The 24,536-nt window shown below is 35.1% G+C and overlaps 2 protein-coding genes across 2 annotated transcripts in view; both read left to right on the top strand.

The window, feature by feature from the left end:
- Window positions 1-7,664: 7,664 nt before the first annotated feature.
- LOC131957993 (uncharacterized) lies at window positions 7,665-9,623 on the top strand. Its single transcript, XM_059322870.1, has 4 exons — window positions 7,665-7,698; window positions 7,887-8,386; window positions 8,426-8,669; window positions 9,616-9,623. Exons 1-4 carry the CDS (start codon window positions 7,665-7,667, stop codon window positions 9,621-9,623), a joined length of 786 nt encoding a protein of 261 aa, XP_059178853.1.
- LOC131957973 (telomerase protein component 1) overlaps window positions 9,406-24,536 on the top strand; it is a 37,500-nt gene continuing 22,369 nt past the window's right edge. Inside the window, exons 1-21 of the mRNA XM_059322848.1 lie at window positions 9,406-9,838; window positions 11,705-11,755; window positions 11,989-12,120; window positions 12,539-13,197; window positions 13,449-13,583; window positions 14,127-14,288; window positions 14,838-14,934; window positions 15,693-15,960; window positions 16,395-16,552; window positions 16,998-17,107; window positions 17,862-17,952; window positions 18,365-18,595; window positions 18,688-18,775; window positions 19,184-19,358; window positions 21,790-21,951; window positions 22,071-22,136; window positions 22,365-22,516; window positions 22,728-22,799; window positions 23,067-23,231; window positions 23,546-23,722; window positions 23,970-24,212. Coding sequence (XP_059178831.1) covers window positions 12,027-12,120; window positions 12,539-13,197; window positions 13,449-13,583; window positions 14,127-14,288; window positions 14,838-14,934; window positions 15,693-15,960; window positions 16,395-16,552; window positions 16,998-17,107; window positions 17,862-17,952; window positions 18,365-18,595; window positions 18,688-18,775; window positions 19,184-19,358; window positions 21,790-21,951; window positions 22,071-22,136; window positions 22,365-22,516; window positions 22,728-22,799; window positions 23,067-23,231; window positions 23,546-23,722; window positions 23,970-24,212 — 3,305 coding nt within the window. The 5' untranslated portion in view covers window positions 9,406-9,838; window positions 11,705-11,755; window positions 11,989-12,026. The remainder of the gene's footprint in view (window positions 9,839-11,704; window positions 11,756-11,988; window positions 12,121-12,538; window positions 13,198-13,448; window positions 13,584-14,126; window positions 14,289-14,837; window positions 14,935-15,692; window positions 15,961-16,394; window positions 16,553-16,997; window positions 17,108-17,861; window positions 17,953-18,364; window positions 18,596-18,687; window positions 18,776-19,183; window positions 19,359-21,789; window positions 21,952-22,070; window positions 22,137-22,364; window positions 22,517-22,727; window positions 22,800-23,066; window positions 23,232-23,545; window positions 23,723-23,969; window positions 24,213-24,536) is intronic.

The following is a 24,536-nucleotide window of genomic DNA, read 5'->3' as shown; positions in this document are numbered from 1 at the left end:
GAAATTGCAAGAAAACCAATTTTTGGATTAGACACACTAATTAGGCGGTAATTTTATTATAGAGTATCGATGAGGAAATTTCTTTTGAGTTGGGGAGGGGTGGGGCTCAGACGTTCTTACGCGGAGGGGGGGGGGGGTGGGGCTTCGCCCCTACCCGAAGAATTGTATGCAAGAAAATCTTCACGCAAACCATTTAGATTAGACAAAATTTCCTTTGTATTCAATGTTTACTCTCCGGTTTGAGATTATTTTCTACTCTGTGCTAAATGTGTCGACGTCATACTTCGTTTTTCGAATTACTATGCAGGTTTTTAATTTGCTTGTGTTTTCTCTAGAGCGTTCTTGTCAGACAGAGCGTTCTTGTCAGACAGAGCGTTCTTGTCAGATAGACAGACAGCGAAACTATTATTATAGACGAGAAAAATGGCCCGTTGAGGAAGGATACACCGGGCGCTAGGCTGATAGTGCTGTCTCTTTTCTCTAAACTAAAACCACCCCAGCCCCCCCCACACACACCACCACCCCCCCACACCCCCCACCCCCCCCACACACCCCCCACACCACCCCCCACCCCCCCCCCCCCCCACACCCCCCGAAAAACCTGTATACCGTCCCATTCAACGAAATATAATTATATACTTTTTCCAGTGTCCGCCCCCTCCCCGAAAATTCTACCCCCACCCCCCGAAAATTTCAAGTACCCCCACCACTCTCCGGGGAGGAAAAAGTCTAAATTAACCCCCCCCCCCCCCACTCACCCCCCCTACCCCCCCCCCCCCCCACCCCCCCCCCCCCACCCCCTCTAAAAAAACATGTCTACCGTCCCATTCAACGAAATATAATTATATACTTTTTCCAGTGTCCGCCCCCTCCCCGAAAATTCTACCCCCGCCCCCGAAAATTTCAAGTACCCCCCACCCCTCTCCGGGGAGGAAAAAGTCTGAAAGAAACACTGGTGTCGCGCTTAGCCACTACGCGAAGAATTGCATTAAAGAAATTGCGAGAAAACCACTTTTTAGATTAGACACATTAATTAGGCGGTAATTTTATTATAGAGTATCGATGAGGAAATTTCTTTTGAGTTGGGGAGGGGGGGGGGGGGCTCAGACGTTCTTACGCGGGGGGTGGGGCTTCGCCCCTACTCGAAGAATTCTATGCAAGAAACTCTTCACGCAAACCATTTAGATTAGACAACATTTCCTTTTTTTCAATGTTTCAATGACGTCATTACATTACTGTGTGCACTCTCTGGTTTGAGATTATGTTCTACTCTACGCTAAATGTGTCGACGTCATATTTCGTTTTTCGAATTACTGTGCAGGTTTTTAAATTCCTTGTGTTTTCTCTAGAGCGTTCTTGTCAGACAGATAGATAGATAGATAGATAGATAGAGAGACAGCGAAACTATTATTATAGACGAGAAAAATGGCCCGTTGAGGAAGGATACACCGGGCGCTAGGCTGATAGTGCTGTCTCTTTTCTCTAAACTAAAACCACCCCAGCCCCCCCCCCCACACACACCACCACCCCCCCACACCCCACACCACCCCCCCCCCACCCCCCCCCCCCCCACACCACCCCCACCCCCCCCCCCCCCCCACACCCCGAAAAACATGTATACCGTCCCATTCAACGAAATATAATTATATACTTTTTCCAGTGTCCGCCCCCTCCCCGAAAATTCTACTCCCACCCCCGAAAATTTCAAGTACCCCCCACCACTCTCCGGGGAGGAAAAAGTCTAAATTAAAACCACCCCCCCCCCCCCCCCACTCACCCCCTACCCCCCCCCACCCCCCCCCCTCTAAAAAAACATGTCTACCGTCCCATTCAACGAAATATAATTATATACTTTTTCCAGTGTCCGCCCCCTCCCCGAAAATTCTACCCCCGCCCCAGAAAATTTCAAGTACCCCCACCCCTCTCCGGGGAGGAAAAAGTCTGAAAGAAACACTGGTGTCGCGCTTAGCCACTACGCGAAGAATTGCATTAAAGAAATTGCGAGAAAACCACTTTTTAGATTAGACACATTAATTAGGCGGTAATTTTATTATAGAGTATCGATGAGGAAATTTCTTTTGAGTTGGGGAGGGGGGGGGGGGGCTCAGACGTTCTTACGCGGGGGGTGGGGCTTCGCCCCTACTCGAAGAATTCTATGCAAGAAACTCTTCACGCAAACCATTTAGATTAGACATTTCCTTTTTTTCAATGTTTCAATGACGTCATTACATTACTGTGTGCACTCTCTGGTTTGAGATTATGTTCTACTCTACGCTAAATGTGTCGACGTCATACTTCGTTTTTCGAATTACTGTGCATGTTTTTTAAATTGCTTGTCTTTTCTCTAGAGCGTTCTTGTCAGACAGATAGATAGATAGATAGATAGATAGAGAGACAGCGAAACTATTATTATAGATACTAATAATATTGCGCACTATTATGTAGGCTACATTATTATAGGCGTTCACTTGGTGTGCAATTCTTTTTTCTACGATATTTTATTCTATTTTAAAAAGTTTAATAAGTATTTAAATTGGATTAAAAATCATGTCTATATCCCGAGTTGCCATCCCCAGGGGCGGAACTACAGTGCCGCCAGACAGCGCAATGCGGGGGGGGGGGGGGGGGGCACGCCATTTTAGGGGGCCCATAGACGACCATAATAAAATGTTTTATAGTTACACAAAACATTTCTTGCATTTTTGACTTGACGGTAAAAGCTTTTGTAAATAACAAACAGATCTACTACAATCGTGATGTTATACAGTAGCTAACACATGCTGTTGTGTAAAAAAATAGCCTATATATATATTGCCTGAGCTGTAGTGTGAAAGATAGGCAAACGTTCAAAACACTTCCATGACTTATTTCCCTTTTTTAAATAGTTAAATAGGGGTACGCATAAGCTCCTTTTAATATATTTGAACTAAACAAATTAAAAAGCAATTACTTCTCTTAATTATTATTTAAAAAAATAAAAACTAAAGACTGGCATAGCATAAAAAGGAAATATATTTAAAAACAAATAATATAAATACAAAAAAACATAAAAATAAATATAACACGAGAAACCATTACACTTGATTACACATACAAAGCTTTCCCGTTTTATTTTTATTTTGACCGGCTAAATACTAGAGGGTCGGTTGAATTACAGCAAACATATTGAATAAACTAGATCTAGTTCTAAAAAAAAAAAAAAAAAAAAAAAATTCACAACAGACCAATGCACTACACATATGTGACATGTTGTAATTTGTTTAAATTGAAAAAAAAAATCACATATTTTTTCAAAACCAGACCAGGCCAGAAATGAGTATCTAATGTATGTGTTCTGTGTATATATATATATATATATATATATATATATATATATATATATATATATATATATATATATATATAGAATATATATATATATATATATATATATATATATATATATATATATATATATATATATATATATATATATATATATAAGAGGGGGCTCAGAAATTTTTTTGCGCGGTGGCCCGTTTGCAAATGCCGAGAACTACATATCTTTTTTGGTGTGTTCCGAATGACTCGTCTCAAATTGACGTTTGGAAGTTTTCATAGACTCCTGACTAAGAACGACTTTGCACGGTACAATTTGTACATTCTCTATTCCATTTCCAGCAGTAGCGTAGCGAGGGGGGGGGGGGCGGGGGGGGACATATGTCCCCGGGCGCCGACCTTAGGGGGGGCGCCAAATTGAAAGTTTGAGGGGGGGTGCAAATGAAAAGTTCGAGGGGGGGTGCAAATCGAAAGTTTGATGGGGGGGGGGGGGTGCAAATGAAAAATTCGAGGGGGGGGGTGCAAATCGAAAATTTGCTCCCAAGGGGGCGCCAAATTGAAAGTATGTCCCCGGGCGCAGGGAAGGGTCGCTACGCCTCTGATTTCCAGTGATGTTAGTAATGCCTAATTTAAAATATTGTTCTAAATATTTATGTTTTTTATTCATTGCTAGAGTTTAGTCTACGTTGGCGACCCCCCCCCCCCCCCCCCCCCCCCCCAGAAAGCCCTTCGCGACCCCCAGGTTGGGAACCCATGATCTAGACTATTCTAGACCGTCAAGTTCGATGACAGAATAACTGAGAATATTACAAAAATAGATCTAAACTCTAAATCTACCTGATGCTAAATATATAATATCTGTAGGCCTATATCTACTTTATTAACTATACTGATCCCTCTAAATAAAAAGTGACAGTACAGTGATTAGATTTAATTTAGAATCTAGATCTACTAGATTCTAGATCTAGAATAGATCTAGATTGAATTCTAGATCTAAATTTTAGATTCTAGTGTGTGCTTGTAGAGTAGAGAGCTAGATCTAGTTGTAATCCATCTAAATCTAGATCTAGTTACTCTAGTCTAGTACTACCTATCTCAGTCTGTCTAGTCTAGTGGGGTCTAAGCTAAGGCAAGGCCTAAAAGGTGTGTAGAGTTGTAAATGTAGAGTTCACTAGTGTAGTAATAGAGAGTGACTGTAGCATTGCTAGTGTGAGCTGTAGTAACAATCTACACAGTAATTTAGAAATTTTGTCTAGGACTTAGTGTCAGTAAATATTGTAACATACACTTATTACTCTAGCCCACAATCTAGATCTAGTATGCAATATACTATATAGCAAAATGTATCTAGATCTATATCCACTTGTTTAGTAGGCCTTGTACCCTGGTTATTAGATCTAGAGTTTAGATTTAGTAATAGAATCTAGGCTTAATGTTCAATATATATTGACCTAAAGTAGTTATAGATTTAATGTCTAGTTTTAGTTTCAATTTTATTTAAAATTTTGATTATGTATAAACATGTAAACTATAATTATAAGAGAAAATTCTGAGTAGAAATATTGTGTGTACATCTATTTTTCAGATTACCTGAATTAAATCAGTGCATATAGACCTCTAGAAAGAAGCCTACACATTACACAAGTTCCAGGAAACCTCAACCAAGACTATCAACAAAACATGAAATCAAAATGTGTGTTATAATGAAGATTTCATCTAAGACTGCAATATATGAAGAACAATATTTGATGCAAGAAAAAAAAATCCCCTGCAATTACTGGAAAGTAATAAATCAAATACCTTTACCTTTAAATATTAAATAAATGATAAATTTATTTACTAAATATTGAATTTTTCTCATTCATTTTATGTTAAATTTCTTTTTTTAATTGTATTTGTAATGTTAGTTTATGAAAATATTGTAAACAATAGTGAGAGTTGTATGGCAGTGGCGTAGCGAGGTCGGGTGTCACCCGGTGCGGCACTTAATGGTGTCACCCCCCCCCCCCAGAGGCATAGAGACCCTTCCCAGGGACAAACTTTCAAATTTTCGATTTGCACCCCCCCCCCTCAAACTTTCGATTTGCATCCCCCCCTTCAAGTTTTCGATTTGCACCCCCCCTCAAACTTTCGATTTGCACCCCCCCTCGAGTTTTTCTCTATATATTTTGCTATTTTTTGCCTTGGTGTCACCCCCCCTAAATGGTGTCACCCGGTGCGGTCCGCACCCCCCGCCCCCCCCCCCCCCCCTTGCTACGCCCCTGTTGTATGGTAGTAAAGCTCCAGTTTCAAACCTGTTGATCCATGGATCTGACAACATAGAGTTCACCTACTTTTGTGACCTTGGCATTGGAAGGGATGATTTGGTCAGCCATATGCCCATCCACATTTACTTTCACTTACGTGAGTTAGGCACCCATCACTGCTGGGTGCACTCAGGGACTTTCTACTGACTACTGGGTTAGCAGTCTAATGCCAGTGTGAGTTGCTTAAAACAAAATTTGCAAGTAAAATACTATTTAGTTTCCTCTACAGTTTTAAAAATATTTGAACCCACACACACACACACAAAGAACTGGTATTAAAACAACACACTCAATAAAAGAATAATTAATTTTAATAATTTATAAAAGGACATATTTAGGTTGTACATGTAATATTGTTTAATATGAACAATGAAACCAGTTGCTCTTATCATATTTCTACTCATAATTAAAGTTAAAGCAATATTTGAATTATTTGTGAACAGAAATATATATTTACAATGACATATGAAAATGGGATTTATTTGTTGAGCATTACAGCACACAATTGCTAATCCAGAGAAGTGGTTTCAGGGCTTGAGTTCACCAAGGGTAACTGGCTTGAGATACTGACTTTAAATGTTAACCATACAACTGCTTTATTAGCCTAAGTCAAAGAAACAAGTGAAATATACTCCACCTCTCTGTGGATCTTCTGATATCAAATGGTACTGCACTTATTAAATTTATAGAATTAATGAAAATGTAATTGTCAATTATTATTGAAGAATGAAGACTCTTATTCTTAAATTGCAATGATCTATTATATCATGAACATACTTAGGTCTACTTATAGTATACTTAATACTTTGAACATATACATTATTATTTAATAGTTAAAGACATATAACTGCACTATATGATTTGTAATTTGTAAGTTTACATATTTAATTAAATATAGTGTAAATTGGTAGTTAGCATAATATCAGAAGTGAACATCTTGAGAGAGATAAAAGAAAATGTATAAACCACTGCAACAATTTGAGGAAAATAATAAAAACACTTTGCAATATGTGTAAGGGGTGGGTTGAAGTTTAAAGTCATGAGGTGGGTGACTTCAGTTTAATTCCTTATTATATTTTATAATCTGGTCCTAAAAACGATCTAGTGACTCAAATATCCATGGGCTAATCTAAAATCTTGGCCACTATTAATTAATATATAGTTTATCTATATATATAATTCTCTTCTGGGAGACGTTAGAAAACAAGCTGCAAGCACGCCTTCCAGTCCCCTCTCTTCCTCTCTATCGCTACCACCCCCTCCCCCTCACATGGTCAGGTGAGCTGTGGTTCACGCTAAATATTTACAAAACAATCGTAGATCCGGGTTTGGTGACGGCTATTAGGGGCAGATAATTTAGTTTGAACCGATTTTAAACTTAGAAGAGGTAACTAAGAGGAGGCTGCTTTCAAGAGGGGGGAAAGGGGGGGGGGAGGGGGGTTTAGTGTTTTAAAGCAAATATTTTCAGTGGCAGCATTGGTACTGTCGAATTCACAAATTATGAATTACTGAAAAGTAGAAAAAACAACAACTAAATAGCGGCGTATGATACACCGCGGGTCGGCTCGTATGTTATATTTAGCTAATCCTCGGTATGGTCAGTTTGTGTTTCAGATTATTAGGCCCATTACATATAGGGCTGGCTATATACTATATAACTATTTAAAAATTGTGTATTTTCGTATATCGGATATACGAAAATAAACAATTTTTAAATAGTTGTGATAAAATTTATTAAATCAACTTAATTGAAATAGATCGACATTTAATTTTAGTTACATTATTTCATTTATAAATATCCAAAGAGTTGAGATTTAAAGAACATTTATCTCTCGAAAATTAACAGAGTGACCTCCCTTACTAAATATAGTCTGCTAGCGCCGGTAATTCGAAAGGCGAAAATCTATGAAAATGTCTTTTTTTAAGCATTACAAATTTGACAAATTTTTTCAAACAAGATTTTAAATCTCTAGAGAGAGGTGAAAACCACTGTAGATCGGCTGATGTTCTTTTTTTTAACTATGAAAAGTTCGTGCAAGTATGAAAAAGAAAGTTTACAGTTTACACAGTAACGGTAGATCTAAGTATTACAAGTATTCTTTGAAAAAAAATTAATAGATCTAGACTCGTCTATGTATAAACTAGATCTACATGTATAAGACGTATTGTATCAATCTATTAAAAAATTATTATAAAATTAATACTTTTACCCTTTTTTCAGATATTTTACAATTTAAAAAAATATTTTTCAGGCAAATTTAGATCTAAATGAAAATAAAGAAATAGGCCTAACCAATGCTACTTGCGAATGCCCAAGAGGAAATCACAGATGTTCTCACACAGCTGCACTGTATATGCACTGTAGAGATAACATGAGCAGAACAGATGTGCCCTGCTTATGGTCAGCTAAGAAACCATTAGAAGCACAAGGTTCTTTTGTAAACGATGTATTCCAAAAAAGTGAAAACTATTGTCCCTGTACTCGTGTAATGAATAATGAGGACATTGAATGGTTTAAAGAACAGATAGCAGAACATGGAAATGATACGCCTACATTTTGGGCTTTATCACCAGAGCACAAAGAAGAAGACTTGAAGCTACATGTAATTGACAATATTCTAAAAGAAAATGATTTTAAAAACACTACTGACAAAGTTTCATATTGTAAGAGCCAAACAATTGTAAGTCTTGACCAAATTAAAACAATATCCCAATTGACAGTAGGTCAAAGTAAAAATGATCTCTGGCACATTTTACGAAAGGTAGGCTTACCGCTAGCAAGTTTGGATATGTTCTGAATGCAAAAAAAGTTAACTTCATCCCTAGTTGATAGAATTATAAATGAAAAACGTTTAGCAGGTGTGCAGTCTATAATGTGGGGCATTAATAATGAGATGCAGGCATCCAATACTTTTGAAATAAAAACTGGTCAAAGTGTAAAACAATGTGGACTTTTTCTACATGAAAATGGAATTCTAGGAGCATCACCTGATGGCCCGATAGACAATGATTATATAGTTGAAATTAAGTGTCCTTACTCTAAAAGTCTGGCATTTAAAAACGATTTTTACCTCTATCCCCTTTTTCCCATATTATAATCATCCTCATTAACTCATTAACCAACTAGTACAGAAACCGGCCACATATATAAAGGCGCCTTCAATAACTGTTTATTATAGGCCTACAGGACGCCGACCACAAGATAGATGCATCATTTCCCATTCATTATTTTTGGTTATTCATCACTAACTGTTCATGCTTGTTTTAATTAATTTTAATTTTACGAAAAAGTCGACACTGTTCTAATATGCTCTTATGGATGAGCGGCCTTTTCACACCCCTCCCCCTAGATACGCCTCTGTTTACCAATAGTAACAGATAAAACGAAAAGAGACAGCGCTACCTAAATCTAGATCTAGATAATTTCATTTCAGAGTATGGATCTTTCTATGGATCTTGACTTTTACGATCACTGACTGATTTAGGCCTAGACACCAACACACGCAGCCTAAAAAACGTCACTAAAAGACTAAGAAGTAAAAAAAAAAAGATCTAGATTTCTAGATCTATACTTCTTCTAGTGTGCGCATAGCCATAAATTATTAAATAAACAAAACAAATTTTATATTTAGGACCTTGCAAATATATCTAGTTAAGTCTAGAATAAGTAGGCTATATTAGTACTATTAGTGCATAACTAGACTAGCAAGCAATAGCACGAAATATTGCACAGGCACGGAGGAAGACAGCCGGTTAACTGTGTTGTGATTCAGTTACTATTTTTACCCAACCTCGTCCTGAATAGTGATCTGGCCTTAGATGTACAGAATTTCATTCAGTTTCACGCTTTTATTCACCATAGTAAAAGCATTCTAGATCTAGATTAGATCTAGAAATCTAGATTAGTTAGTTATAGATCTAGTAATTTAATGTGCTTGCTCTTTGAGTCTGAGTAACAAGTAACAGCTCATTTTAAATTGTCCCTCCTCAGATGGTTAACCTAGAGTCTACTACTAGACTAACTAGACCTATCGAGCTAGCTTGATTGACTTGCACATTGATAGAATCTAGATTAGTAACCGAATCTTGAAGTAGAAATCTAGATCTAGATCAAGATCTTATAGACTAGCCACTGTTAAACAGCAAATTCAGTAAATGGTGTGTGTACATCTCAATAAACAAGAACACTTCAGTTGACTAGATCTACAGCTCAGGTAGGCAAATGCCCTATTCATCACCTCACAAATTATTTATTATTCATAGATCTAGATCTATTTGTTTAATTCATTCTATTAGTAGTTGCTAATATTGTAATAATTAATAATTTAATAATAATTGAATAATTATTATTAGACATTATTAGTATTATTAGTAGTCTCATCATATTTTAAAATAAAGGCCCAAATACTAGATCTATATAATTATACTAGACTATTATACTAATACTTAATACTACATACTTAGTTGAGATACATTTAAAAAAGGTTTTACTTGTTTATTAAAGACAGTTTGCTAAATAAATGATGAAATTAAAAAAATACAACAGCATTTAAGCTGTTTTTAGTTAATTATCATAACCCAGACTGGGTATGTTGCTACTATTTTGAATGGACTATAATCCTGGAGGGTCATTTGGGCACCATTGTTGCCCTTTTATACCTTTGCCATCCTTCCTGGTCTTCTACTGGTTTTAGTAATTATGTAATAAAATGGATAGTCTATTAGTTGAAAACCTGCAGCCTTTTTTTTTTCTTTGCCTCACAAGTCTTCTCCTCCCCTTCCCTCTGTCATATTGCCCTGCATTGTTTTTTTATAGGCCTTGAATTGTGTCACATGTCTGTACCATGTTAGCTTTTTTGCATAGATGATGCACACAAAAGGATCAGCCACATTATTGATGCTTTAGTTATCTCATTTGTTATATGGTCAGTGTATGAAATCCCTAAAAGGTCTATACAGACATTTCTAGAACCTGTGTCTATCTCTGGAGAGCTGTACCCAGTGTTTATGCCTCACAACCATACAAGAAGATGGACCACACAAGTTTGACTCAAATCAAATGCTTCTTAGCTTGCTAAGTGTTTTCGTTTGGGCAACTACTGAGTACTTCTTAATTCCCTTATCATATAATTTATAAGACGGCGCTAAGGTTCTTCAAGGTGTGAATTTCCTAATCTTTGACCATTTAACTATTAATCTGCCATTATACCATTCAGGTTGTTTGTTGAGACCTTCATCTTTTCAGGGCTGATTTCTCTGCCATATGCTGCCAATGTTCTGTCCTATCTGTCTACTAATTCTATTAACTCACTTTCAATGCTTGCCATGGTATGTCATCAGTGAAGGGTAGCTTGGTAATAATTTGTCCACTGATTCTGAGCCAACATAGTCTTCCCAGGTGCAGGCCTTTATTCTTATATTTACAGGTGGATAGGTATGTGCCAGATAATACCACAAGAATAATAATAATGGAATCTTCTTTAAAAGGTTGTTCCGTTGTTAATAGTGAACTAAATACTAATATATCTAGCTAATGTCAGCTGTATTACTAACCAAATCCTTTCAGAGCACTAACCTTGATTTCTAACCCTAACACTAAACCTGATATCACAATGTCAATACTACTAACAACCTATTTATAGAATGTGCCAGTGTGACTGGGTGGTAGAGTCAGACGGTAGAGCACGTGAGTGCTAACCTAAGTCTCAGGTTCAGATCCCTGGTTCTAGTCTGTAGGATGCCCCTGAGTCCATCAAGCTCTGATGGGTACCTGACTGACCTTTTTGTGACTCAGTGTAGAGTTGACCACAGTATCACTAATTGATACTTATGTTAACTCTATTAAACCAGCTCTATTGACAATCAGTTCGGAAAGGGTATCACTCCTTTCCTTTTCTTCACTCTAAGCAGACACTGGTAACAGTATTCACCCTCCATATATCAGTGTTCAACCCTTTGTTTCAATCACCACAATTGTAACACTTGCATGTCTCATTTTTCTTGTTCTCTTAACAAGTTCAAAATATATACTATGTCACATTTTGTAACTCCCTTCCCCTTGAACTCTTCTTCCCCCTTAGATTCTATTCATTTATGGATGACACTACAAGGCTTTAGGCTATAAATTACAGGTTAGTGTTGGTATACATAGTAGCCTCTATTATAGTTATAGGAAATTACAATTTTCATTTTGGGTCTTACCTGGATTCAGCAGTCTTTCTCCTGAGACTGGGTCCACTGATTTTTTAAAATGTATTTTAGCATATCTAGAGAACACAAATGCAAACAATGTATTTACTGTTAAAAACAAATCTTACACTCATTGTTCCTTATATTAATACAATTATATTTTGTTGATTTGAAGCTGCCTGCTGTGTGAGGCTATTTCAACACATATCAATCATGGATAACAAAAGCAAGAATCTTTTACAAAGTTCTTTGCTTGACAATTTTACCAAAGACAGCAGTTTATCTAGTGGATTGGCGCTGACTTCAGGTTTGTAAAAAATGAAAAAAAAAATCTTTGGAAAAACATGCACAGCGAAGTAGTACCTGAGTATATACAACCTCATAAAATACCTGATGGGTATCCATTAACCTGTCTTAATAAGTGACTAGACAAGCTGTTTTTAAATCACCAAACTAATATGCATAATCACTATACATACACTTCATAAATTTTATCATTTATTTTTATAAAGTTTGATTGCTTTTATAAATAACCATTGTTAGGTTTTAGTACAATTTATTTTTGTGATGCAGAGGTATCTTAAGTTAGTTTTTAAGTCAGCAAAGGTAATTTCTTTAAAGTTAAAACATATTCGTTAAATATTTATAAGCTTAAATTCTGATTAAAATGCATTATTACTTAGCCAAAGATGAATGAAAAATAATTTGCATATCTTTTAAAACAGGCTTGTTAAATACACATTCATCAGTTTCAAAACTGAACGTTGGGTTGAAGTCTACATCATTGCTTTCTGCAAATTTAAAAACAGATTCTTCTCTTCTTTCAAGTCTAAGCAATAAACTTTTGAGCACACAAGCCACAAGTAGCAGTGCTGGTGCCAAGCCAAGTTTAAATATATCTCTGAGTACAAGTACCAAGCCAAGTACATCACTCTCAGCTCTGTCTACATTCAGCTCTCTGAAACCTACTCAAAGTTTAAAAGATTCCACTTTGACAAGACCTCCTTTGTTGGAGTCTGGATTAAGCAAGCTGACATTGAAAACTGAGACAGAATTAAGTTATAAATCCCTTTTAACCGGTGCAACAACAGTGAAAAGGGATGTTCAAGTTGAAAGCTCCTCATCTAAGGCCCCAAACCTTAAAAGAAAACTGGCCTCAAAGTCTTTACCAGAAAAAAAGAAGATAGTGGAAAGTGATACAGGAATTTTGCTAAGTCAAGCAATAAAGCAGTACTCAATAGACCCACCTGAGTACTACATTAAGTGTGAGACAGATGACAGATTTATGGAAGTAGAATATTTGCCAAACTTTATACCACCCTCAAACGATGTAAAGCTAAATCAGGGCGTTAAGACACCATTAAATAAAATAATTGAATTTAAGGTGATTTTAAAAATAAATATCATTTGTATATATTTTTTACATCTCTACCTTTCCATTTTTGTGATCTAAACTACTTATCAGAGTTATACATTTTTATTTAACATAATTTTTTTTAATGATAAAAACATCACAATAATTTTAATTTTAGTTCACAAAATTAGTTTTTTAAAGGTAACCATTACAAATTGAAAGTTTGTTTTATTTTAAATGGTTCTTATTTGCATTGAATTTTTTCAAACATTTTTCAATAGCGCCAACTTATCAATAGTGTCAGCGGCTCACTCATCAGGCAACCAAACTTTAAAAACACGTTTGACGACACCAGACTGGAAATACAAAAAAGGGTTTCTGAAATTGTTGATTATGACCCTGAATTTATTTTGAAGGTATTTTAATGATATTTTGAACTACAATAATAGTTACGCTATTCTCTTTCTGCCTGTTGGGAACGCTCTAGAGAAAACACAAGGAAATTAAAAAGATGCATAGCTAAAGATGGTGACATCACATGGAATGTATAGGAAGTTATAAAAATAAAATGAATTATGTACAGTTCTAAATCCGGAAAGGTACACCATAAAATGACATCATTGATTCTAGAGTAAACATAGAAGTAAAAAGCTATTGCCGAAAAAATACACAAATGACGTCATCAATAGTTGATAATACCACCTAATTTATTTGTCAAATATTAAAAGTGGTCTGCATGCAGTATTTCTATTAGGCATCTCATTCTGTATACCCCTTTTCTTACTTTAGTCAGGTACCCATCAGAAAGAGGTCTTATAGTCTAGCCCAAGAACGAAATTTAAAACTTTCGATTTAGCAGTTGAATACTATTTAAATATGATTAAATAAACAGTTAACTAGGTCTGGTTTGTTTCACTTTATTGATTAAAAATAATACAATTTTTTTTTTGTGTGTTCAGGTAGCCCTCTACTCTAGGAAGGAGTTAAACATTCGCACAACTTCCAACTATTTGCTAGCACTGGCTGCCAATATAAGTGCATGTCGATACTACCTCAAGAAATATTTCAATGCCTCTATTGCCCTCCCCTCTGACTGGATAGAAGTGGCAGAATTATTTCAGGTAGTGGCAGTTCAGTGACATTATTTACGTTGGTCCAATCAGCTTTTGTTTAAAAGGAAAAATGTTTTACCCAGTGGGAGCAAAGACAGGCGTGCCAACATGATTTGTATACCTATATATTAACTGTTGATGCTTAATTTTGCATCCTATTCTATTTGCCCCCAGCCCTGGTTTCTTAGAATCTATGTTTTGCAATCCTGCTTTGCTACATCTTTAAAAATATTAAAATGCTCACAATATTGCAGTATAATTGTGAATCATTTTGTATTCATTTTCTAATTATACCATTTAAAAGTTGAAAAACCAGTGGGTTCTGTTACTAGCTGAAAACATTTTTAAAGTTTGTAAATGTTTAAGTCTTTGACTAAATAAAAAATCCAGTTTTATAAATTTTTCATGAGTTGGCTATATAACTTACAATGTAAAAGATTCATGCATTACACTAAAGTATAAGTATATCTAACAAATTTCTCTACAGTAAACTAAATAATCTGAAGTTCTGCTAGTGAACAGAATTATTTAATGAAATGTTTGTCTTTCTTATATCAGACTTTAGATAAAAGAAATGTGGAACTAGGTTCCCTACCCGCTGCTCTGAGAAAAGCCATGATTGCTAAATTTCCAGAGTTTGACAAGTATCAGTTAGGTAAGAATGAAAGTATCAGTTAGGTAAGAATGAGAAAATAATTTTTGTAAACTAATACTGACAACTAGATGGATTTATAGGAGAGATGTAGTTTATTTGCTCCTTTGACCTTGACCCTGGCACATGATGCGATAGCGTGGTAAACATGCCCATAACTGACTACTATACAAAAACTATATGATGAAATTAATGTAACCAATGACGACTAAATTGATTTAAATACTAATGGCCAAATTGATGTAAACAATGACTGCCAAATTGATGTAAACAATGACTGCCAAATTGATGTAAACAATGACTGCCAAATTGATGTAAACAATGACTGCCAAATTGATGTAAACAATGACTGCCAAATTGATGTAATCAATGACTGCCAAATTGATGTAAACAATGACGGCCAAATTGATGTAAACAATGACGGCCAAATTGATGTAAACAATGACGGCCAAATTGATGTAAGCAATGACGGCCAAATTGATGTAAGCAATGACGGCCAAATTGATGTAAGCAATGACTGCCAAATTGATGTAAGCAATGACTGCCAAATTGATGTAAGCAATGACTGCCAAATTGATGTAATGATGACTGCCAAATTGATGTAAGCAATGACTGCCAAATTGGTGTAAACAATGACTGCCAAATTGATATGAACTTTGAGAAAGAAATTTATGAAAGTTATTTTTATTTTAAAAATTGCATTGTAAAAATATTTTTTCTTCCAACATTTATGACTTGTATGCATTTTTACAAATATTAAGGCAAGTACAATAAAGAAGGCTCAATTAAAAAGAAGAGAGCTAAAGATAAGAAGTTAAAAGAAGTTCCTAACTCCCCTGAAACATCCGCCTTTAGCATGAGAAACCTGGATGACAATCATCCTAGTGATGATGATTTTGACAGTTCGCCTGAAGATTGTGGTGATCAAGTCTTAAAAAAAAAACAACAAAAATTTACAATCAAGCATCTGATTAGGAAGCTGCATATTCGAGAACCTGTTGAACATGTAATGAGCATTATTGGAAAAAAGTGAGTTTTTTTTAAAATCTGGATATCAACCCAAAACATGTACATCTAGTGACAAAATCTTCAATCACTTTAGTGAATGTACAAGATAACAGTTGTGATGACTTTGTTACAATTTTTAAAAAAAAGTCATTTGCTAGTGATAACAGTTCTGATCACTTATGCTTATACACTAGATAACCATACATTTAGCAAGCATATTTCAGTTAATAAACTTCTGCTGTTTTTTAATCTATCAGGGTTATGTTAGGAGTGGGGGTCATGGTCAGTTTAAGGGTTGTGGATTAGCTAAAAATAATATTGCGTGTTCAGCAAGCATTCTCAGTAAATGTTCCCACTGGAATCTTTTTTCCTATATTATCAATAACAGCATCCCCCTAGGTATCCATCCACACTAGAATTCTTGTTAATAATTTCCCTTTCCACCGGTGTCTTAGGTATCCATCGACGATAGAAGAATTCTACAAGTCTCGTCTACCTGGAACTTGGGAAGAAGAAAAAGCAGGCAAAAGAATGAAGTTACCTGTTCCAGAGACTTGGGAAACACAAGTTTCTCTTAAAGGAAACAAAGCTAAAACTTGGGAGGATCTCATTGGTAGGTAGCTGACCTTGCTATTTATTTTGCTAGTACATACATGGATTTGTCTTGTATACCATCAATCAATCAATCAATCAAATAATGATCCCTCAACCCTTATTGGTGTTGTTGTGGCACCAAAGATGTGTTTCTCTTAATCTTTAACCATTCGTCTGTCTTCTGATGCTCTGAGTAGTTCTGAAACAGGCAACCCAGTCCAACATTTATCATCCATCCAGTGGCATCTTTGCCTTCCCCTTTGTCTGCCTCCTAGCACAATGCACTACATTATTGCTTTGTATAGGCCACTGGTTTGTGACATGACAATACCATTGCATTTTTATAGTTTCGACTATCCTCAGATTCTTTAAGGGACCAATCACATTAGTGATTCTTTTTTAGACTTCCTCATTAGTTATACCAAACAAGTGTTCACAAGTTTATGAGGTACATTTTGTTTCAGACCATAAGAAGCTCCCATACATGGCCATGCTGAGGAACCTAAGGAACATGATTAAAGCGGGCATCTCCCCCAAACATCACAACATTGTTCTCAAACGTCTATGTGACCAGGTAGATGTGTAAAACTTTGTAGATATTTATTTTTTTATAGTTAATTAGACACATTTATATATATAATTCACTTCTGGGAGACGCTAGAAAACAAGCTGTAAGCGCGCTCCCTACCACCCCACCCCTACATGGTCTGGTGAGCTGTTGTTCACGCTAAATGTTTACATTACAATTGTAGAGCCGGGTTTAGTGACGGCTATTAGGGGCAGATAATTTAATTTGAAACGATTTTAAACTTAGGGGAGGTAACTAAGAGGAAGCTGCTTTTAAGGGGGGGGGGGTGCAGGATAGGGGTTGGGGGAAAGGAGGGTGGGGGTAGTATCGTTCTTAACGACCTACTGATAGTGTTTTAAAGCAAATATTTTCAGTGGCAGCATTGGAACTGTCGAATTCACAAATTACGAATTACTGAAAAGTAGAAAATAAAACAACTAAATAGCGGCGTATGATATGCTGCGGGTTGGCTCGTTTTAAATATCTAACAGATGTAGCAAATTTTGATTTATCTGATTTCTATAGTTTACCGCACATTTACAGTTTTTTGAGGATGAAAAACTGAAATTTATTTTAACATTTTTAAGATTTTGTTTACTGTTTTAATAACTAGAAATAAGTCATTTTTAATATATCAAGGTTTTTTAAAGATTTTGAATACCATTATTATTGCTTATGAATAATTTTAAATTGTTGAATATTGAAAATTTAAATTTATTGTAATAGATTTCTTCCTGACCTGTTTGTTTTCAAAATGCAGAAATCTGTCATCAATAGCAAGCAGTTTCCATTCCGGTTTTTCTCAGCCTATAAAGTGCTGACAGACCTTGAAGAAAGTTTTGAAGAAAATCGTTAGTATTTCAGTTATTTACTTTCTAAAATAACACAAGTGTTTATCACTTATTTGTATATCTAAATATTTGTATGAAAGAAGTCCCTTTTGTAATAGCTAGTGTTTCTTTGACATCTATGGCGAGCTGCTTTTACTTTACACAAACTAGTAAGGTACCCTGCAGAGCTGGGTGGACTCGGTGATATCCTATGGACTTGAGCACAGATCTTAAGAATTTAGTATTAACAATTTTGTGCTCTAGAATAATATTCCATATACAAACATTTGCATCTTACCGATTTCCAAGTACCATCTTAATGGTTTTGTAAACCAGGGGATTTGCTGTATAGAAATATTGGCTTTTATTGTGTGCTTTTATAAAGTGTAGCATGAAATGTGATATTTTTTATATTTCTACATTATTTTGTTAGAGAATGCCATCATTGAGTCAGCAGAAAATGCAGCTAACTTAGACAGCTCAACTACTGAAGTGTTAAGAAGAGCTAGAATGAACAGGAAACATGAAAGAGATGTACCGGAAGTTGTTCAGAGAGGTATTCCGAGACGTGGAAGAGGTGGCCCGAGACGTGGAAGAGGTGGCCCAAGAGGTAGCCCAGGAACTGGAAGAGGTGGACAGAATAGTGGTCTAGGTGTATTTAGAGGTATATATTTTGTAACAATAGTGGTTAATTATTCATTGTATATAGTTTGGTGCTGCTTAGTTACTTCAAATTAACTTGATGTAATTTTGAAGGTGGTTTGGTGAAAAAAAAAACAGGAACAAGTCAAGAAAAGCTCCCTTGGTGGATACTGAAGCAAATGAAGAAAAAGTCCAAGATAACGTAAGAATTAAATTTCTTTAACAGGATATTGTCATTGTGAATTTATAAAATTGTAATTGTCTTAATTTGGAAAGTTGACAAAAGCATGTTTTATTAAAACATTTATAATAAAAGTACTTACTTAGGAAATTTTTTTTATAAGTATTTATCCAATTAGAATAATAATACCAACATTTTCCTGCATTTTAAAAATCATTGATGGGAATGGATAACTGAATATTGCTCTGACACTGCATCACTTTTTAAAGTTGAACAATGAGTTTAGATAAACTAGATTATTTCATCAATTGCCAAAATGAAATACGTTTAATCAGGATCATGGTTATAAAATTTCTAAAATAGTTTACTACTCTTATTTGTTTACATGAAGATCTTTGTGGCTTTACATTTTTTGTAAATTCTTTTCAGCGAAGTACCTTATGATAAGAATCTGATTCAGCGTTATCGCAAATCCTTAGATGAAGCAGTAAAAATTGCAACAGTTCATAATGTGCAGCCTATCAGGGGGCGAACTTTACTTCTGTGTGAAATTGAGGAAGGTGATGTCTGTCCCACTGCTAAGGGCTTAGGAGCACCAAGATCAGTAAGATTCCCTGTATTTGTTGCAGTATTTCTAATAAATGCCTGAAAAGTTAGCTGCCTTTTAAAATCTGAAGATAAATTAGTTACTCTGACTATTGCTGGTATCCATCAAGGTTAAGGGGGATTAGAGGTATCTTAAGAACTCAAACAAGTGAACCAAATATGCCTCTACCATGCAGTCCCATTAGTTTTAATGCACAAAAGTATTTAATTTGATTAAAAACTGAGTTTATATAGTTTATTTTGTCAGTTTATAATTCAAGTTAACTGAAATCATACACTAATTCACATCACTGTTAAAATATTTAACCTTCCCACTAGGTCACTCAATTGTGAGCTATCTTGCCCAGCTGGTCCAATTTGTAACTCATCTTTCTGGTAATGTCATGTTTACAGATTTTTCTTGGCGTGCCTCTATTTTTCCAGGTGAAGGCTTGTCTTGTTATGCTTAATCTATGGGAAATCCATGACCATTTTCAGTAGGTTGTTTGATGCCATATTTGTTCTTTGATAATTGTTTCAGGCTAGTGGATTCAAAGCATTCTATTGACACAGACTTACTTGACTTATTCTATTTTGGACCCTGGGGAGCAAAGGGCTGCAATCACATCTCTCCACCAGACTCTGTTTCGGGTGGCTCTCCTTATCTGAACCCAAGCAGACCCCACGACCTTTGCCTCTTCTACCGATCTTCCCCGTGATTTCTTGCGCTGACTCGCGTTCCTCCTTCCTTGTGGGAATTCCAGTCCATAGCTTTCCTCGTGATATTATCTTCTTCCTTTCTCAGTGTATTCTACTGACTGCATGTGTTGAAAAAGTGTAAATACTCTTTCCTTTTTTAATGTTACCATTTTTTTGTCTTATGTTTGGAGAAATTCTCCCTACAACTCTATTTTACTTTTTCGCTTAAAGAAAAGAAAATATTAAATACACGGACATTGCTAAAACATTAAACGGATCAATGTCAAATATCATTTTCGTTTTGATTCTTAGAAAAAGTGGATACATTTTAATAATAGTAGGGTTGAATTAATGAAACAGTTTTTGTAATTTTGCCAAGGGAGGTAATTCAAAAATAAATTCAACTCGCTCTAATACAAAAATGTAAATGCAAAATCTCCAAGAGGGAATTATTGTTGGAATAATATAAGCAAAATGTGAATGCAAATCTGCAGAGAACATAATTGTAAGAGGACATTTTTGTTGGAATATTATAATTAGCATGGATTGATAAAAGGCTATCTTTTATTTTTTTTTATTCACTAAACGTCCTGTTTACAAATTATAATTTTTAATCAACTATTCCGCACTATTTTAGACAAGTCATCACATTCATTAGGTGTGCAATGATTTTAGTCATGAAACTCTATTGTAAATTTTTTAAATTTAAATTAACTGAAAAAAAAATATATGGATTGATAAAGTGCAATATGGTAGGTAAAACATGAATATTTTAAATACTGCCTTTTATTAATTTTATACACTGAACATACTGTTTACTAATTGTTATTCTATCTTTTGGTTTGCGGAAAAGCTGGGGGTTTTATAGTTCACTGAATCAGGCGCATCCGCTGATTGGTGCCATGACTGTGAGCACCATGCGTTTATTTTTGCAAATTGTGTTTGTTATGAGTTTTGTGTTTGTTTTCATTTGTGTTTTTATTTGCATTTGATTTTCCTTTTGTGTTAATGTGTTGCATTTGTGTTTTCATTTGTGTTTGCATTGTGTTTGTTTATATTGTGTTTGTGTTTGCTTTTTGTGTTTGCTTTTGTGTTTGTTTTCTTTTGTTTGTATTTTGTTTGGGATTTGTGTTTTCTTTTGGGTTTGTTTTCTTTTGTGGTTGTGTTGTGGTTGTGTTGTGGTTGTGTTGTGGTTGTGTTGTGGTTGTGTTGTGGTTGTGTTGTGGTTGTGTTGTGGTTGTGTTGTGGTTGTGTTGTGGTTGTGTTGTGGTTGTGTTGTTGTTGTGTTTGGGTTGTGTTTGGGTTGTGTTTGGGTTGTGTTGTCGTTGTGTTGTCGTTGTGTTGTCGTTGTGTTGTCGTTGTGTTGTCGTTGTGTTGTCGTTGTCTTGTTGTTGTGGTTGTGATGTGTTGTGGTTGTGATGTGTTGTGGTTGTGATGTGTTGTCGTTGTGGTTGTGATGGGTTGTGGTGTGGTTGTGTTGTGGTTGTGTGTGTTGTGGTTGTGTTGTGGTTGTGTTGTGTGTGTTGTGGTTTTGTGTTGTTCTGTGGTTGTGTTGTGTTGGGTTGTGGTTGGGTTGTGGTTGGGTTGTGGTTGGGTTGTGGTTGGGTTGTGGTTGGGTTGTGGTTGTGTTTAGTTTTGTTCTTTTCCCAAGTTAATACATGTATGCAGCTAGTTATATATAGAGATGTAATATTTAAATGAAGGATGGAATTATGTAATATAGAAGAAAATGTTATTATTCAATGTTTCAGGTAGGGGAGATCTCTGTACTGATGGGGCTAATGTGCAAATATTGCTGTGAAGAATGTGAAATGATTGCATTCTCCAGTTCTAGCTATACCACTGTTGAACTTCAGCAAGGCACCATTTTAGACAACATGAAAAATGTTTTTGAAACCAAACTGAAAAGTGGGGTGAGTTAACTGCTGCTTTTTTTTATTTCTAGGAGTCGAAATCTTTTTAAACTTCCCATTTTTTTTTTAGATACATTTGCTTTTCCTCTGTAATTCACTTAATCGTTTTGTGTTGACAGAATAGATGGTATAGTTCTTCAATGCCTTCAGATGTTCTACTGGAAAAATTAAGAGACAGAGTTCAAGTTAGTGAATTATCTTTTTTATTCATAATGTACCTTTATTTTAAAATGACCCTAAAACTGCTAAAGATGATTATAAAATATATTTCACTAAAATGACTTACGATCATAAGTAAAAAAAAAATCTCTACAATTATAAATAATCAATACAATTCTAAAAAATTACCTAAGGTCATAATTAAAAAACAATTCTCTAAAATTTCCAAAAATCATTTAAAAATATCCCAACAGGTAGACAACATTTTAATTTTTGGAGAAGACTTTGACCCAGGAACAGATTCTTCTAGAGCTATATTCATGAGGAACTTCCTCAACCACTACAGGCTTATTGTAAATCCTAATGTACTATATGTATCAGTGACTTTCGCAAGCCATAGTGTTGGGTAAAAAGTTCTTTTTTTTAAATTTTTATGTTAAGTTGAATACAGGGACTTTTTTGTTCAAGATTTCAAAATTGAATTTCAACTCAAGAGGAATTATTTAAAATTTTTACAGCTGATCAGATTTATTAACAAATTATTAACTTTATTGCCAAATTTGTTTTTGGCTAAATGTTACAAATTTCACTTAAATGTGATAAAAAATTGTTTTCAGATTCATAGATCCAGGATTTCAAGTTCATGTAAATGATGTTTACATCAGTGGATATAGTGATTCAATTTTAAGGTACAAAATTAAAATTTTTTTTTTCTTCTACAGTTAGCTCTTTCACTTATTGTACTGAAGGTTAAAACTACGTAAAAAAAGCTAGTATTTGCTTTGACATAATATCTTATTTTGAAAACAAACTGCAGTTTGGCAATACCCTGTAGAAAATTATACATCTGTTTGTAAGCTAACTGTAGGTGAAGAACTTTTTACAACTACTACGTGTGTATATACATGAACTTATGTATAGACTAAATACAATTTTATAAAATTATTATTCTTCAGATTTATTGCTGAGAGAGGAGCTGCAGGACAAGTAAACCATGTGGACAATATAGACTTAGCATTTCAGTTACGACCCATAGCTAAGACCCAAACTGGACCAGTTAAAACCAAGCCACCAGTCCTTCACCCAGAGAGTACATTGCAACTGACATCCCCAGTACCATGGTTAAAATTTTTAATAATTACATTTTCAAAACATTCCAAAGAAATTAACTTTTTATTTAAGATTTGCTCTAACCCCATTGACAGTAACTTACAAGATGAATAGCCTAGTAATCTTTTTAAAAATACATGTCTTTATGTGTACAGACTTTTGATCAATTGGGTGGGGGAGGGGTGTGAATGATCAATTTGGGTATGGATTGGGGTATGGATTTAATGCACTGACAGAGAGGAAAAGGTAAAATGATCTCATATTTTAGAATACAGGTTTTAAAGAACTTAATTTTTTAATTTACCTTTTGTTTACATACTAACAGCTGGAGAACTGTTCGGGTCTTTATATCATCCACTTTCCGTGACATGCATGGGGAACGTGATTTGTTGACAAGATTTGTCTTTCCTGAACTGAGATCACTAGCAGAGAAGCACTTTATTAATGTTCATGAAGTTGATTTAAGATGGGGTCTCTTAGAAGAAGACACTAAAGATAACAGGTATGTTATTTTGGATAAATGCTTTCTTGTGTACCAGAACTAATCCCTTATTGAAATGATTATCATGTATATTTTATAAGTTCAAAGCATGCAGTAAGCGCACAAATTTAAAATGACATTAAAAATTTAATTTTTATACTAAAAAAAACCCCCACTTATTTTTGACAAATTTAAACAATTCAAAACTTGAGAAATTAAGTTATCAATTTGTTCTAAAAGTCAATTTATCACTTTTGGAACTTTCAAGGACTTTAGAAATTTGTCTGCAAGAGGTGTCACGCTGTCATTTCTTTGTTGGATTGCTTGGAGAGAGGTATGGGTGGACCCCTAGCAGCTACCAAATTCCTGACACCCAAGAGTTTGATTGGGTGCGGCATTACCCACCAGGAGCTTCAGTCACAGAGTTGGAGATGCATCTGGGAGCCATCTCAAAAGTGAAAGAGGCAAGACACACAAGTTTCTTCTTCTTCAGGGATGATACATTTGAAAAGTAAGATTTTGAAGCCTGTAGAATTTGTGACATGATTTAAGCTGGTTAAAAATTTTTTACTCATGTAATACTTTTAGAGTGTGCAGATATTCATAAATAGCTAATATCAACAAGCATTACATTTTTTTTTCCAAATTCACCTCTTTCCAAATTAATCTTTGATCTAAAAGATGGTTTAACCTGAGTTGTCTAGAAATAAAATTAAGTTTAAGATCAATTTTTAAAAAATAACGAAGCATAAAATGTTTTTACAAGCTAATTTAGAAAATACAGCTTTGGCCTGACAGCTAGTTTCTATCTGTTAATTTTTCACTGCTTCAAGAC

This window comes from Physella acuta, unplaced genomic scaffold (assembly GCF_028476545.2).
Source record: "Physella acuta isolate Inbredline_101_S28 unplaced genomic scaffold, ASM2847654v3 ptg001283l, whole genome shotgun sequence".
Lineage (NCBI taxonomy): Eukaryota > Metazoa > Mollusca > Gastropoda > Physidae > Physella > Physella acuta.
This window is presented reverse-complemented; position numbering and strand designations above follow the sequence as displayed.